This window comes from Lithobates pipiens, unplaced genomic scaffold, assembly GCF_037356315.1.
Source record: "Lithobates pipiens isolate NorthernLeopardFrog02 unplaced genomic scaffold, aLitPip1_a1.2 Scaffold_23, whole genome shotgun sequence".
In the NCBI taxonomy this organism is placed as follows: Eukaryota; Metazoa; Chordata; class Amphibia; order Anura; family Ranidae; genus Lithobates; species Lithobates pipiens.
Window position 1 is genome coordinate 282,840,783 of NW_027507785.1, and position 16,812 is coordinate 282,857,594.

The following is a 16,812-nucleotide window of genomic DNA, read 5'->3' on the forward strand; positions in this document are numbered from 1 at the left end:
TCCGGTCTGGGTTTGCGAATGCGGCCGGACCTGCATTGTCTTTAACACAGTGTGCAGCAATGAAAATAATAGATATTTGCTTTGCAAAACAAAAGCGATTTTTTAACAATGCTGTTTATGAAAGAATGCTGTAGTTGAAGTTCAGGGATTACACATAATCTATTATTGTAGAGCTGTGTTTGCTTACATAGAGGGCTTTTTGTTCAGCGCATATATTTGAAATGTGCCTATTGATCTATTCACTGGAAGCCGCCTTCTCGTTTTTTTTTTTTTTTCTTTTTCGGCCCCTGTGTCGACCGTTCAGATGCTGGAGTTATAAGCGTCTTCACGTCATTTAATTGTTTTTTTTTTCTTTCTAAGTTGGTCCACCGCCTCAGTATAGTCATTGTGAGGCTCTGTCCTGTGACAACGCCATTGGGGAACTGGCAACATTGGGGAAATAGGAATCCTTTGCACAAAGGGAAAGGGAGTCTAATGAGCTACTGTTTATCCTTCTGCAATATAATTGAGGCAGCACAGTAAATAAAATAGCATCTGTTATTGCAGCCGGCAGGGAAATGTCAAAACAACAGAGAGAAACAGGTGCTTTAATAACAATGGAAAGGACAAATGAAAAGCGTGTGGACTTTGGATGAATTTTTCAGTGTAAAAATCGGTTGAATGTTCTGTATCGAATCCCGAATCCTGAATAAATCAATGCCCTTTACAAAGGGTTTGTTTTAAAAAGGGGGGGGGGGGGAGTTCTTTTTATTTGTAGATTTATTGTGATTCTTAAAAGACTGAGAAATGTTAGAAGCAATAGCTTTGCTTCCATGCACTGAATAAAGTACAAACAAACAAAGCTTTCACTTCTTACATTTCACCTTATAAAGGTAAGTTAAAGTTATAGTAAAGTTAATATATAAAAACCTTAGAGGTCTGTATTGTCACAAATGTCCCCTGTCAATGGTTAATGTGATGTGAGCTGCACCTGCGTAGCTCAGATCCCATTTACTCAAATCAAAATCGGTGTAACGCAACACCTAAATATAGAAATATATATATTTTATATATATATATATATATATATATATATATATATATATGTATGTATGTGTGTATATATATTGTGAGGGGGTTCGCTCGGTAGCGGGTGTGTGTGACCCCCTGGATGGGTTCACAACACAAAGTCAGGCACAGCAGACAGCGGTGTAGGTGCAAAAACAAAAGATCCGGTTTATTTAGGCTACATGCAGTGATACATATAACAGCCAAACAAAATAAAACAAGAAAATAAATCCTGGTCAGCTTGACCTCTAACTACACACGTAGATCCCTGTCTAACAACTGGGTGCAGCCTTGTGCTGCCCCAGTCCCTGTCTCTATTGTAGGGGTTTGCCACACAGGCGTTAACTCACCGCACAGAACAGATCTCAGACTCCCCAGTCTATACACACAAAACTGGTTCCAGGATGGAGCATCTCCCTATGCATGCTGGGGTTTTTTGTAGAGGTCTTAATGAGCCCACTTACTACAGCTGGGCTCATTAACTCTTCCCCTCTAATTGTAAAAGTCTGCATAAAGCCTGAATCTAGGACACACATATTTCCCATCCTGAATACAACCAGGTGATTTTACCTGCGTGCTGCCACAATATATATAATGTGTGTGTATGTATGTATGTATGTATGTATGTATATATACACAGTATCTCACAAAAGTGAGTACACCCCTCACATTTTTGTAAATATTTTATTATATCTTTTCATGTGATGACACTGAAGAAATGACACTTTGCTACAATGTAAAGTAGTGAGTGTACAGCTTGTATAATAGTGTATATATGCTGTCCCCTCAAAATAACTCAACACATAGAGCAGGTTCACCCTGAGCAGATGTGACAGATGTGAAAGGGTCTGGAGAAGCCATGGAGAACGTTATGCTGCCTGTAACATCGTTCAGCATGATCCATTTGGTGGTGGGTCAGTGATGGTCTGGGGAGGCATATCCATGGAGGGACACACAGACCTCTGCAGGCTAGACAATGGCACCATAACTGCCATTAGTTATTGGGATCATTAGACCCATTGTCAAACCCTACTCTGGTGCAGTAGGTCCTGGGTTTCTCCTGGTGTACAACAATGCCCGGCTTCATGTGGCAAGAGTATATGCATCCAGTTCCTGGAGAATGAAGGAATTGATACCATTAAATGGCCCCCAGGCTCCCCTGACCTAAATTTAATCGAACACCTCTGGGACATTGTTTCGGTCCATCTGACGCCGTCAGGTTGCACCTTAGTCTGCTCAGGAGCTTAGTGATGATCTGGTACAGATCTGGGAGGAAAACCATCCATTGTCTCATTAGGAGAATGCATGGACAGTTTCAGGCATGCATACAAGCACGTGGGGGCCATAAAAGACAGAGTATTTGCGTTGCTGCAGTGAAATTTCTGCAAAATGGACTAGCCTGCTGCATTTTTTCTTTTTGATTTTCGGGTGTCTTTGAATTCAGCTCTCTGTAGGTTGATAATTCTCATTTCCATCAAACAATGTGGCATCCTTTCTTTCCTAACACATTACCCAGTCGGTATCAGTATAGATATCCAGCATGATATTTTTCCCATTGAGATCTGATTTTGTTTTCAAAGTGTTCCTTTCATTATTTTGAACAGCGTATGTATAAAAAATAAGTGTTTAAAAAAATTGTATCCTGCAACTTCCACAAGTTATATTTTTCAAAAAATTGACAAATACCCTGTGTCTTCACTCATCATGCATAGTGCATGCACATTCATCACCAGGTGAAAGGCCTGCTCACCTCAATTAAATTGACAACATGCTCATCATAATTTGACCAAGGTTCCCCTCTTGTATTCTCCTCAGTTCACACAGGGCATCCTTCCCCTCCACTTGCCGAAGCACTCCATGGGCTTAGCTTACATACTGTATCATACAAAAACCCTGCACTTAAATACCTTTACAAGATAAGTTAAATGCGCTAATCAAATTACGGTCTCCTGTTGGCTCACCACCCCGACTCCAGCATGACGTCATGGGCTTGGCTCCTCCCTCCGTGATGCGTTGCACCCTGTGATTAGGCTTCCTCAGACAGATCCCATTTATGGCACTCTGCATGCCATGGCGATGTGACTTCCGTGTGCATGTGTGTGAGTGACATCACATCAGTCTGACCATTCAGGCGACCGAAGATAGGAAACCTGGAAAGCAATAAGATGGTAAAACTGGGGACCAGGGAGAGCCATGACCGCATGGTGCTGGAGGGCTTAGTTTATAGGCTACTCTGTCATAATGTATTAGTATGCAGTGCATACTAGTACATTATGCCTTAAATCTGGTGGAGGACCCATTGTTTTTATTTATCTCCAATAATTTACTCCCAGTATCAATTAGATCGGCTTCGCTTTTGTGTTCATCTCTTAAGCTGTCCATACATGTTTAATTTTTTGGCTGACTGAATGGGGAATCCTCCCAGCTGCGCTATTTTATTTTGAAGGAGAGACTCTCCCACCATAAAATTACACAGATCTTCCCATGTTGCAGCATTGACAAGTTCTCATTGCTGTACCACACTGATCACTTGCTAAATACACAAATCAGCACTGATTGAGGAGCTTTTATCCAACAGGGTGGCTGAACAGAAGTCAATCACTTCTGTTCAACTGCAGTTACCGCACATGGATCAACTGGCTGAATTTCGATCCATCTTTGGCCACCTGTAGAGGTCAGCAACAGAAATGGCTTGCTGATCATGGCATTATATATCATTAGACATATCTTGACATTGCTTGTCCATACGGGTCTGGTTTAGACAAGACCTGCATCTACCCACCTGAGCATAAATACAGAAGATGTAGGAAAACTGTAGCACAGCACCAATGGTTGGAGTCTGAAAATCGCATACAAACATGAAGTGGCACTTTGTATAAGTACCCAAAAAAAATGGAAAATTATAAAAATATCTCTTTAATAAATACAATTAAAGGCTATAAGCACAATATAAAATATTTCAATTGATTACATCAAGGGTTTACGTAGCATTTATACATTCCATTATATGAAGAAGTCTTCTTCAATATCAATCTCTGAAAGAACCTCAACACGTTACAATTGAAGAGTTTTCATCAGGAAGTAAATAGTGCAGTCTAAAATACAAATATATATAAATAGCAGCACGATTCACAAAAAACATCATAGAATGAGAAAAGCAATTGCAAACCAACTAAGTTTTACAATTACTTACAAAAAACCCAATGATGCATACATAAAAGAGAGGATGTAAGTCCGAGGAAAACCCTAGAATGCAGGTCCGATGTAATGCATGAGATGCTAAGCCCAGCCACACCCTCAAACCAAGGAGGGAATGATAATCTAACAAAAAACACGCACAGTCATATTGATATGTAATCAGGATACAACTCGCTCTACATGATATAAAGGTGTGTTAACTCCCAAACGGGCTCACCTAGTATATACAGAAGGAAAGCCGTCACAGGTAGGGCTAGTGAGGTTCTCAACCTCTAACAAAAGGAAAAGAACACCCAAAAAAAGAGTGGGGTGGAGCGGGTTCTATATGTATAAATATATTGACCAAGCCATCTACCTGATAAAGATTAGTGATGGAGACATATGGGATGGCTGCAAATTGTCTTAAACACGTCCTAGCATACACAGCAATGGCTATGAGGGGCAAGGCACCCTCTCTATAGAGCGACCTCATCCAGTCAACTGATTAGTCAGTCTGGAAATATTTATTTAATTTTAGAAGTGAAAGATGGCAAGCAAACTTGTTTCAAGGACTGTAAAGTACCCTTTTTATTCGAAACGGCAGGTCCCGGTCACAAGTTTCATAGTAAGGTTGAATAAAGACACCAGTCCATCCTGAGTGAGGTGTCTACAATTGTCCCTATCCCTGTACATTGCACATTCACATTCATATTGCTCCCTACCCTCAAGGAGCCCACAATGCAAGGTCCCCATTCATATACTAGGGCCAATATTGGACAGAAGCCAATTAACCTACCTTCATGTCTTTGGAGTGTGGGAGGAAACCGGAGTACCCGGAGGAAACCCACGCAGGCACAGGGAGAACATGCAAACTCCAGGCAGGTAGTGTCGTGGTTGGGATTTGAACCAGCGACTCTTCTTACTGTTAGGCGAGAGTGCTAACCACTACACCACTGTGCCACCCAAAGAGTGCTAACCACTGCACCACAAGTGCCACCCTGGTAGTTCCGACACTGCCTTATGGTCTGATGTTATTTCCCCATTGACCTTCATAATTTGCTAGTATGCAATGCATACTAGCACATTATAACATTGCCTTGCAGGTGGCCTTTTTTTTTTTGTCAGACCTCACTACCTTTTTAATAACACCCCAAATGCAGGTCACAAACAGTGTGTTTGTGGCAGCGAGTCCTATGTTACGATACGACTGTGCGATCTGGTTGCAGTACCAAAATTGTTGCATGCACGTCTTTGTTGTGATTTGAGCCCATTCAAAATAAATAGGCTCAAATCACACCGCAGTGAATCGCATGTGAATTGAACAGGAATGCAGTGCAGTTCTTGTGCGATTCACATGTGGTTCATAGAGTGAACTGAGCCTCAATCAGTTTGTTGCCAGAGAACACGTGTTTGGTTGTGTTTTAACCCACCACATAAATATTGGATCACCGCCTGTTCAAGATTGGGAAAGTGTTGTCTAATGTCTATGTGCTCCTTTATCCGCAGAAGAGAAAACTCCTTTCATTGAGATGCTCCTTGATCATTTTGTTGCTGCTTCCTTTGTGGTTGTGGTACTTTTGAAACAGATTACAAGGCAGGCCAACAAACACTGCTGTCTTTGTTGATGGTGGGGCTGGAAAACAGACAAGGTGTTACCGCAGATGAGATGATGTTTTACCAGTTTGCAGGAGGATCTGAGGGAGGTTTAACTTTTGGGCGATTGCTTTCTCGCCTATTCATCTTCAAAGGGAGAGAATGACCTGCGTGAACCGAGGATAGAGAAGTAATTACACTTCCACTCTGAAGCCTCGTTAACCTTTCTGTCCTAACAATTTAATCAGGTGTCCTCTTGGGCAGGACCATCTGATCTAATTGGAATTTGTAAAAAGGAGGATTTCTTTTCATTATCTGCATTGCACGCTGTCATTAAGAGGAGAGAAATAAACAGATTTGTCACCTGGCACTCAAGTGGCAGCGACAACATTATCTCAGGATCTTTGACACCTGTCCCCGAATAATTCAGATCAGCAGTATCAAAAGCTTCCAGAGGACGATTATAAAGAAGACGACTCTGTAGCCTGCGTAATATAAATGATTGTGGCATTTCTATCCCTTTGTGTAAAATGACAGGAAATGCTGATCTCCAGGATTCTAAATAAAAGTATTATTAGAAACTTCAAGTCCTACTAATATACATCTGGTGTTAAGCGTGTACCACCAAGTCTTTTGAAGTACCCTAAAGTACTCCTGTAAAATGTATTCAGTACTAGTAACAGAAGTCAGAAATCCTTATCTGTATATGTATTCTAGGTAAGTGACAAAATATTTAAAATGATACTAAACACGCAGTTTAATTTACATTGTCTCTTCTATTTCTGTATGTGGATGATGGTCCTGTAATTATTTTGATAAAATGGAAACATCCAAGTACCATTTTCCTAATTAATATACAGCTGTCACATGACCCAGATCTTTCTCAGTCTCTCTGCAGGGAAACATAAGTAGGAGGTGCTTCTAGTCTCCTGCTGATAGTCACATGTTAAAAAAAAAAAACAGCCTTTGGAATACATAATAAAAAATAAATAATATCAATAAACTGTTTTAAATTGTCCTACAAATATATTTTTGAAATTACATCCTTATTATTTTGTGGAAATAATATGGTGTAGGCGGATTTCTGACAGTCACAGGCTGTGTCACTCCCCTCCAGCCTGTGTCTTAGAATAAGAGGGAGGTGAAGCCTTCATTAATATACATGTAATACTCCACCCCCATTGTGTTTTAGCTGGTTAGTGGGCATGGAGGAGGAGGGAGGGGGTGGGCTGTCATTTATATCTGTGTATATGCCCACATGCGTGACTATAGGGCTGTTCAGATGTGATGGGGAGGGAATTGTTCAACATAGAAACTCTGAAAACTGAGCATGTGCAGAGTTGCCACCACAGCTGCACCATTTATTGATATTTTTTTTTATGATGTGGGTTTAGTGACACTCTAAAAGCCACATCTTCAGCATGGCAGCCAGGCTACTAGCATTTTGATTTCAAGAAGTTAGCAGTGGCAATCTTATGTTTTTAATAAAAGGTTGACTTTGGTTTTAATCTTCAAAGTCAACCTCTTAACCTACTTCAGAGGAAACCTTTGCAGAAAGAAAAAAGAGGCTACCCTTCTGAAAACGCTAGGTGCTTGGTGGTCATGCTTATCCTCTGACTTCAGTCTTTTTTGGGTTGCTGACCTGGAACAAGTATGTAGACAGGGAAGTCCTTGTTTATTTCTCTAGCACAAACCTGTGGCTTCTTCCAGTACTGTACACCTTCTGGACTCTGCAGAGCAGGCATCTCCGAGAGGTCATGGCATACACATTTCTAGTGATCCCCAAGGGCGCAAACATAGCTTTTGTATTATGCAGTCTGCTGACAGAGCTTCCATGTTTTCTGATGTGGTCGACCCAGATGTGGTGTTAACCGGTTCCCGACTGGCCGCCGCAGTTATACTGTGGCAGAATGGCTCCCCTAGGCGAACCGCCATAGCTGTACGTCGGCCCTTTAAAACGCTGTAGGAGGCGTGCGCCCAGGGCCAATGCGATTGCCCGGCTGTCGCGATGACCGCCAGGCACCCGCGATCGCTCGTGACAGAGCGAGAAACTGGATCTGTGTGTGTAAACACACAAATCTCGGTTCTCTCAGGGGAGAGGAGACAGATTTGTGTGTTCATACCTAGTTAGTCCCATCACCCCTACTTTTAGAACACACCTAGGGAACACAGTTAACCCCTTGATCACCCCCTAGTGTTAATCCCTTCCCTGCCAGTGGAATTTATACAGTAATAAGTACATTTTTATAGCACTGATCGCTGTATAATTTTCAGTGGTCCCAAAAATGTGTCAAGTGTCCAGTTTGTCTAGCGCAATATGGCAGTCCCGATAAAAAATCGCAGATCAGCACCATTACTAGTAAAAAAATAATAATAATAAAATGCCATAAATCTATCACCTATTTTGTAGACCCTATAACTTTTGCGCAAATCAATCAATATACGCTTAATGCAATTACCAAAATTATTTAGAAGAATACATATCGGCCTAAACTGAGGAAAAAATGTGTTTTCATTTTTATTTTTTTATTTTTTATTTTTTTTAACATAGGATGTTTATTATTGCAAAAAGTAAAAGATATTGTGGTTGTTTTTTTTTTTTTTTTTTAAATTGTCGCTCTTTTGTTTATAGCGCAAAAAATAAAAACTGCAGTGGTTATCAAATGCCACCAAAAGAAAGCTATTTGTGGGGAAAAAAAGATGTAAATTTTGTTTGGGTACAGCATCGCACAACCGCGCAATTGTCAGTTAAAACGACGCAGTGCAGAATAGCAAAAAATGACCTGGTCATTAAGCAGCTAAATCTTCTGGGGCTGAAGAGGTTAAACACTATAACATTTAATTAGAAAGGTATTTTGGGGGACAGGTCAGATTGTGGCCATAAAGGCACTGTTTGCCGTTTCAATAGTAAAGTGTAGTAAGGCTTCGGTGGTGCTCCAGAATTAAACCTTAAAAAGTATACAAGTACTTAGATGTACCTGCACTACATTTCCATCACTAGTTCATACTGTTATAAAAAAAAACGGGTACAATGTAAAGGGCATACAAGCATGAAAAATGTGTTAATGGGTTTATTTGATAATACCTTATATAAACTGTGGTAGCAGAATTTAATAGGCAGAAAGTGGTACCCTAGTAAAGGTTTTGAAAAGAGGATAGTTTTCCAATGTGAGAGAAAACCTCTTAGATAATTGTCATATTCTTTATTGAAAGATTTCCCCTCTATTCCTGTTCTGGTGGCCTCTCTAAATTTTGGATTTACCCTTTTTCATTCCTAGTTATAGTGGTAATAAGGGCAATTAAACAGACTGAGTCTCCCTAATGAGGACACACAGCGTTAAAAATCTGACAGAGGTTCTTTCTTTTGTACTGCTTTAAAGGATAAGTTCACCTTTGGGAACATTTTACATGTTCAAACCGTTTTTAAGGTGTAACATGTTCCTGCAGCCTCTCCCCGAGCCTCCTTGTAATTGTGACAGCAGGGCAGGGATCTTCTCCCAACGCCTGCTGCCACAATTTAAAAACAAATGCGGCCATGCAGAGTTCTGTGAATGAATGAATGAACTACAAGTACCGACAGCTTTTGCAGCTGTCAGCTTGTAGTTATCTATGAACTACCAGGGCGCTGGTAAGCACTCTAGTAGTTGATTCTTGCGGTCATTCAGTAACGGCCTGCCCATACTAGGTATGGGCAAACGACTACACAGACAATCTGTAGGAGCCCAATATTGTGCCCTTGATATGCTGATCGTGGGTGCAATGCTTTATAGGCTCCTAAAAAAAAATAATAGTAAATGCACATTTTTTTTTATTTTTTTTTTTTAGAAAGTTATCCTTTAACTTGTTCAGATCCGCACTATATCCGAATGATGGCTGCAGCGCGGATCTGCTTTGCTGGGAGTACGTCTATTGATGTCCTCCCCTTTCAAAGGTGGCCACGCTCCCCTGAAAGGGGCTCACAGCGCACACTGTGATCACACAAGTCAATGAGAGTCGGGTGATCACAGATCCGGTTAAGGGGTCGACCCCGTCCCCTTACCACGTGATCAGCCAGTGACAGCTGATCACGTGATATAAACGGAGGATCGGTATTCATTTTTTTTTCTTGTCACGCTGACAGCGTGAGAAGAAAAAAGCAGATCGCTGGCTTCTATTTGAAGGGACATAAGTCCCGAAGAGGAAGAGGCGAAGCTGCCTCGTATGTGCCCATCAGTACTACCTGCCAGTGCCACAAATCAGTGCCTACAGTAGTAAGTGCCACTTATCAGTGCCCACAAGTGCCACCTATCAATACCCACCAGTGGTGCCAATCAGTGTCACCTACCAGTGCCGATCAGTACCCATCACTGCCAGCTATCATTGCCACCTATTAGTGCCCATCAGTGCCACCTATCAATGCCCTTCAGTGCATATAAAACTGTTTTGTATTTTTTTTATTTATTTTTTATTTTTTTAAATCTGTCTTTTTTCATTTTTTTTAACAAAAAAATAAAAAACGCAGAGGTGATCAAATACCACCAAAAGAAAGCTTTATTTGTGGGGAAAAAAAATCATAAAATGATAAAAAAATTCATTCATTTGGGTACAGCGTTGTATGACCGCGCAATTGTCGTTCAAAGGATGACAGCGCTAAAATCTGAAAATTGGTCTGGGCAGGAGGGGGGGGTTAGGTGCCCAGTGAGCAAGTGGTTAAGGCTAAGCCACTGTGTTAGAATTCAGTAAAAGACATGCAGATTTTTCTATGCCGTTGTGGCCATCTGTCCATCCAGAGCCATCAGTTTGTAGAGGAGTCGGCCTTAAATATAGGGCCATTTTTTTTTTTTAAGTGTTATCAAATTGTTGATCATTATTTTAAGATGTGGTACTTTGGCTTCTGTGGTCCTGTGCATTTTGAATGTCAAGTCTGATATTTTTCCTTCCCCAAAGTGGTGCAAAACATTAGCAATGTATGTCCATTTTTGTTACAAGTGAACTCATGATGTGTCTTCAACCTTTTTTACCAGGCAATCAGACTTTCTTTGGAACAGTCCCTTCCACCAGAGCCAGAAGAGGAGCATAGTGAACCACAAAGCAAACTACGCATCAGAACACCAAGCGGGGAGTTTATCGAGAGACGTTTTCTCAGCTCCGGCCCCTTACAGGTGCTCTTCAACTTTGTAGCATCCAAAGGATTCCCCTGCTCTGAGTACAAACTTCTCAGCACCTTTCCACGAAGAGATGTGAGTATCCCCTTTTAAACAACCTGCGGCTACTATGCTCTGTCATTCCTCATTACTGCTTAACTGACCGAGCACCAAGGTTAAGAATGCGTTCATTTAAAGGACATATAAAGGCTATACAAAAAACTGCATTCTTTTAACATTGTTAACACATCACTCAAAACTCACAGTTCACCCTTCACAGTGATTTGTATAATTTGAGGACCTTTAATATTGGTACAGTAAAAGATCTTTAGCTGGACAAAGGTAGGAGTCATCATAAATTTGTCAGTATTTGATACAACCACCCCAGTCTTAAGGAATAAAATATACACTATACACCTCAGAGATATATCATATGCAGAATTCTTGCCTTTCTACATTTAGGCGTAGAGATGAAGTTGGCCCTTTGTACTATTAAGGGCCAAGTCTCAGCCTTATTGATTTTATTTCAAAGACCGCTTACTACGCATTCTTTAGTGTGGGGTTTTATTCAAGGGGTGATGCGGATTAATCCGCCAGTTAAAACACCCTTGAGCACTTGGGACTTGAATTTAGTTTTGTCAGTGTTACAAAAACAGCCTTTTGAACCTATACAGCATGTTCCCTTAGTCCTCCTGACAAGGAAGCTGGTATTTTTGATTGCTATATCCTCAGCAAGGAGGGTTTCGGAATTGGCTGCTCTTTCTTGTAAACAGCCATATTTGATTATTCATGAGGACAGAGTGGTGTTACGCCCCTCGTCCAGGCTTTTTGCCAAAAGTAGTTTCAGGTTTTCACCTGAACCAAGATATTGTCTTGCCATCGTTTTACAAAACCATGTTCCAGGGAAGAAAAGTCACTACATTGTCTTGACGTGGTGAGAGCAGTGAAAATCTATTCAAAGGCAACTGCTCAGATTCGTAAGACTGATGTCTTATTTATTCTGCCAAAAGGTCCTAAGAAAGGTCAGGCAGCGTTAAAACACATTGTCGCTAAGTGGATTTGTCAACTTATTATTCAAACTTATGATTTAAAGGGTGATATTCCCCCATTTCAAGTCAAGGCGCACTCTACCAGAGCAGTCAGTGCTTCTTGGGCAGTGCATCACTAGTGTAGGCAGCAGTATAAGTCCTCAGGTATGGGGGTGACTTACGGGTTGTGTCTCCCTCCCCTCAAGTAGCATTGCTATGGGACATCCCATTAAGTAATTACTTAAGGCTCTGTGTCCCATGATGTATGATAAATAAAATTAGATTTTTATAACAGCTTACCTGTAAAAAATACTTTTCTTGGAGTACATCATGGGACACAGAGGTCCCGCCCCTCTTTTTATGGGGTTTAAGTATATTGCTTTGATACAAAAACTGAGGTACTCCTGGAAGGAGGAAGGGTTATATAGGGGAGTCAATTTCCTGTATTGGGTATACCAGTGTCAACACCTGAAGGTGGCCCATAACCCATTAAGTAATTACTTAAGGCTCTGTGTCCCATGATGTACTCCAAGAGAAGGATTTTACGCGTAAAAATCCTATTTTATTGTGCTCTTTAGCAGCTGTCGAAGTGCTAAAAAAGCAAGTTGAGTATGGTGTTAGCACAGTTACCCACCAGCCTCTAACGTGAGCAGAGTTGGGGAGGGTAAGTGATGAGAGATGGCTTTTGCAATTTTGAATCTGTAGAAATTGTCTATATATTTAAGCTTTCAAGCTATTCATATGGTAGGTTAAATGCATTGGTAAAAACATCTTTAACAAACTCTATCCAGCAGAGTGAAGTGGTGTCATTATAGATGGGAAGAGGTCTAGCAAGGGATTTATTTAATAAAGTTGGATTTGGGTAGAGCAGATGCCTGGCTAATCTGACTCGTGTTTGACCTGCCCACTTCTCTGCTTTATATGAACAGCGACGTCAGTTCGGATGAGGGGAAGCGACTCATTTGTAGATCATTTTATTAATAAACTGTGTACAAAATATTTACAAGCTGCATACAGAACCGAACACCGGGGGCTTAAAAATGACTAATACAGCTGAAGCTCCGAGATGTCTCTGTAATATATTCTAATCTCCTTAGAGCCGGCGATAATTAAACTGGAAAGAATACAATTTCCAGCAGGCCAGGAACTGCAAGTACTTATTGGGAGATTATATAGGATGACTTAACCCCTCCTGCACAATGGTACAGAAGCTAATTTAAAGTGGACCTATCAATAACATTCAGTATTCACATCAATCAACTCAGCAGAACCAAAACTACATATTTGGGGGAAAAAAAGTACTACTTGGAAAAAAATAACATAAAATAAAATGATCTAGAGGTTACGCATGTAAAATAAAGCCTATGGGGTCTATATCACCTGATTTCTGGATATTCTAAACATGTCCAGTGTCATTAGATTAAGGCAATTGTACATCAATCCTAAGCAGGAAGCAGAGTCTATATGGCTGCCCCGTGTATTTATATCATTACAAACTAGGGCAAAAAACACAATTCTGTTACACATTAACAGACACCATTATTTACATTATGCTGATTTAACTTACATGTATGATTAAAAAAAAAAACTAAGAATATTTTCTGTATTAACATAACATAGCAATCTAATTTCTTAAGTAATGCACATACTCTCTTGATCTATCCACTCCTCTTATTCTATATGTTGGTGTGGCACATAGCTATTCAGCAAACTTTGCCGTGTCTACTCTTTGGACTGCTAAGCAACACAACCAAATTGATCCCCACGTACTTTCCTGTAAGATCACTTAAAGCAACTTTGTTGAGAATTAATTTTTAAAAAGAGCTTATGATTCCTTAACCTAAATATTTAAGTCCTGCAGCCAGTGGCTCTGATCTTTACTTTTTTGCAGAGCTACACCAAAAAAATAAATCTTCGAAAATGTAATACTTTCCTATGTGTTAATTGCCTGCATCCCCATTACACGTTGTGGTTCCATCTCTCCTCAATTTCACTACAGCTTTGCAGGGATACAGTAGTGATACTGGTGGAACCACAGCATGTAGTGGAGGATGCAAGCATCCAACATACCCCAAAGTGTCAGACGCTAAAAGATTGCCTTCTCTGCCAAGCAAATGTCCGAATTCCTGGTGGCAGGTTTGGTGGTTTTTGCTCTCCATTTATGTATTGGCTCTTCTGAATTTTTTTGTAGCCACTGGAGTGCTTTGTCTTTAAGTTTTTGAAGATTTACTTAAAAAGATCTGTATTATGTAACTAATTTTATGTGTGAGAGAACACTTTAAGACTCTTGTTTGTATATATAATATACAATTATATTTAATATGGGAGGCAAGCCCAACTGGTATTGGAAGTGTGAAACAAAGAGAACTAAGAATTTTAATGTAGCACACATAAATATTTAGTTGTGTTTTTTTTTTTGTTTTTTTTGTTTTTATACTGTACATGTCTTAAAATAGCTAGTTCCAAATAAAATCCCTTAAAAACATGGGATGCCATTATTCTTGAATATTGCAACCATGAGCACTCTCCATTTATCCACCCTTACGTTTATCACTGCCCAGGTATACAGTTATTTGTCCATCAAAATGGAAATAAATATATATATATAATATCAAGTACTTGTATAGCACCGTCAATATACACAGCGCTATATATATATATATATATATTCACATCAGTCCCTGCCCTCAAGGAGCTTACAATTTATGGTCCCTAACTCACATTCATACATACGCATACTAGGGCCAATTTAGACAGGAGAAAGTTTGCCTACCAGCATGTCTTTGGAGTGTGGAAACCATGGCACAAGAATAGGGAGAACATGCAAACTCCAGGCAGGTAGTGCCTTGGCTGGGATTTGAACTGAGAACCCTAGTGCTTCTAGGCAGAAGTGCTAACCAATGTACTTATATACATATATATGTGTGTGTGTGTGTGTGTGTGTGTGTGTGTGTATATATATATATATATATATATATGTGTGTATATTTTATTTTTTATTACAGGCAGGTACTTGTATAGTGCAGTAAATTTACGCAGTTCTTTGCATATTATATATTGTACATTTACGTCAATCCCTGCCCTCAAGGAGCTTACAATCTAAGGGTTCCTAACTCACATTCATACATACACATACTAGGGCCAATTTAGACCTATTAACTTACCAGCATTTTTTTGGAATGCGGGAAGAAACCAGGGGAAACCCATGCAGCCAAAGAGGTAGTCACATCCATTAAAAGAAACGTTTGCTTGATCTTCTTGATTCTACTGCTGTAGATGCATCACCAGTGGCAAAATTGCCCATCTGACATAGGGAGCAGTGAGGATGTTGGAGGAAAGTCGAATGAGAAGATTGATTTTGACAATCATATTTGGTAGGTCCGATGGGAAATGTATTATCATACAGCAAAAGCAGGGGTCTCAAACTGGTGGCCCTCCAGCTGTTGCAGAACTACAATTCCCATGAGGCATAGCAAGGCTGATGGTTAAAAGCTTGATTCCTATAGGTCCTGATGGGACTTGTAGTTCCGCAACAGCTGGAGGGCCGCCAGTTTGAGACCCGTGCTCTAAAGGATCTCTGGTTTATGCGTAAATGTTCACAATTGTGTTTATATGTATATATACAATATATGTAATTTAAAATATCCCCTCTAATAAAGGTTTATAGAAACTAGAGGAACAAAAATAGTTAAGCATAGTTGGCATTTCTAGATCATTTTACTGCCCAGGAATTTCATATTCGATAATTACTTTTTTGGCATCTATTCCATCAGATCTATAGTTTACAAGATGCATAAAATTGTGTATCATGTTAAATTCATAGTGTCTTGGTAAACCTGATCTGGTTAAACTTTCAAGAGCTAACCTGGAGTTTTTTTATTGTATCTGCACTGGCTTATACAAACTTCTGCTCAACCCATATGGCAGAATAGGAAGAGGTGCAAGTCACTTAAGGTAATCCCACTGATGAAAGAATTGCCTAATCATTTCAAACCAGTTTGTTTTGTTCAGTATGGTGTGATCTGTTTAAATCCGTTTAATTGGCCACTTCCAACAAACAAGTGAGATAACATTCTGGCAGCTAAGTAACCGTGAAATAGGAGGAAAGCAAAACTCTTGCTACTTGTAGAAATGTTGATCTTCCTCACATTGATTGGTTTTTAAGGTGTACCTGTCACTTCAATGAGAAGCAGGTAATTAGTAGACTTAACAAATGTCGATCTGACAATAAATGTACTCTCATGTGAAATAGTAAGTACACCCCATGCAAATTGTTGACTTTTTCAACATATTTGAACAGACAAATATTAATTCTTGATTGAAATGCTGCCTACTGATGAAGGTAAACAAATTACATATAATTGGCATGGTGTATTTATTTTCATGATCTAAATTAATGAAAGTGCAGGTTTATCTCATGAAAAAAGTAGTTATACTCTTATGCAGGCCATACATGGTCGCATTTCGAACTAATTTTCTTTTCAAAATCAGAAAATTCGTTTTTTTTTTTGTGATCTGATAGTGCCACCATTGATTTTCGAAATTCGGCCGACCAAGCCTTCAATTTCACCTCATGTTGCTACAGAAAATAATTTTCTTGGCCGGGAATCTTCTTTTCTCTCAGTAAATTTTCTTTTATCTCCGTAAATTTTCTTTTCTTATTACATTTCTTGCACAATTCTCCCATCATTGATTAGAAAATCGTTTGATTTTCAAAAAATTTCCAATTCCTCAAATTTTATTTCCACACGAAAATCGGCTGTTGCTGCAGCCCACTAATGGTGCGAAATTCATACGAAAATTCTTAGATATGATTTTCGAAAGAAAATTCTTTTGAAATTTGA

The 16,812-nt window shown here is 39.7% G+C and overlaps 1 protein-coding gene across 2 annotated transcripts in view; it reads left to right on the plus strand.

Moving 5' to 3' along the window:
• Positions 1-16,812, plus strand: part of FAF1 (Fas associated factor 1) — a 440,039-nt gene that overhangs the window by 398,600 nt on the left and 24,627 nt on the right. For both annotated transcript variants that reach the window (XM_077450266.1, XM_077450265.1), the window contains exon 18: positions 10,821-11,036. In XM_077450266.1, the coding sequence (XP_077306392.1) occupies positions 10,821-11,036 (216 nt within the window). The remainder of the gene's footprint in view (positions 1-10,820; positions 11,037-16,812) is intronic.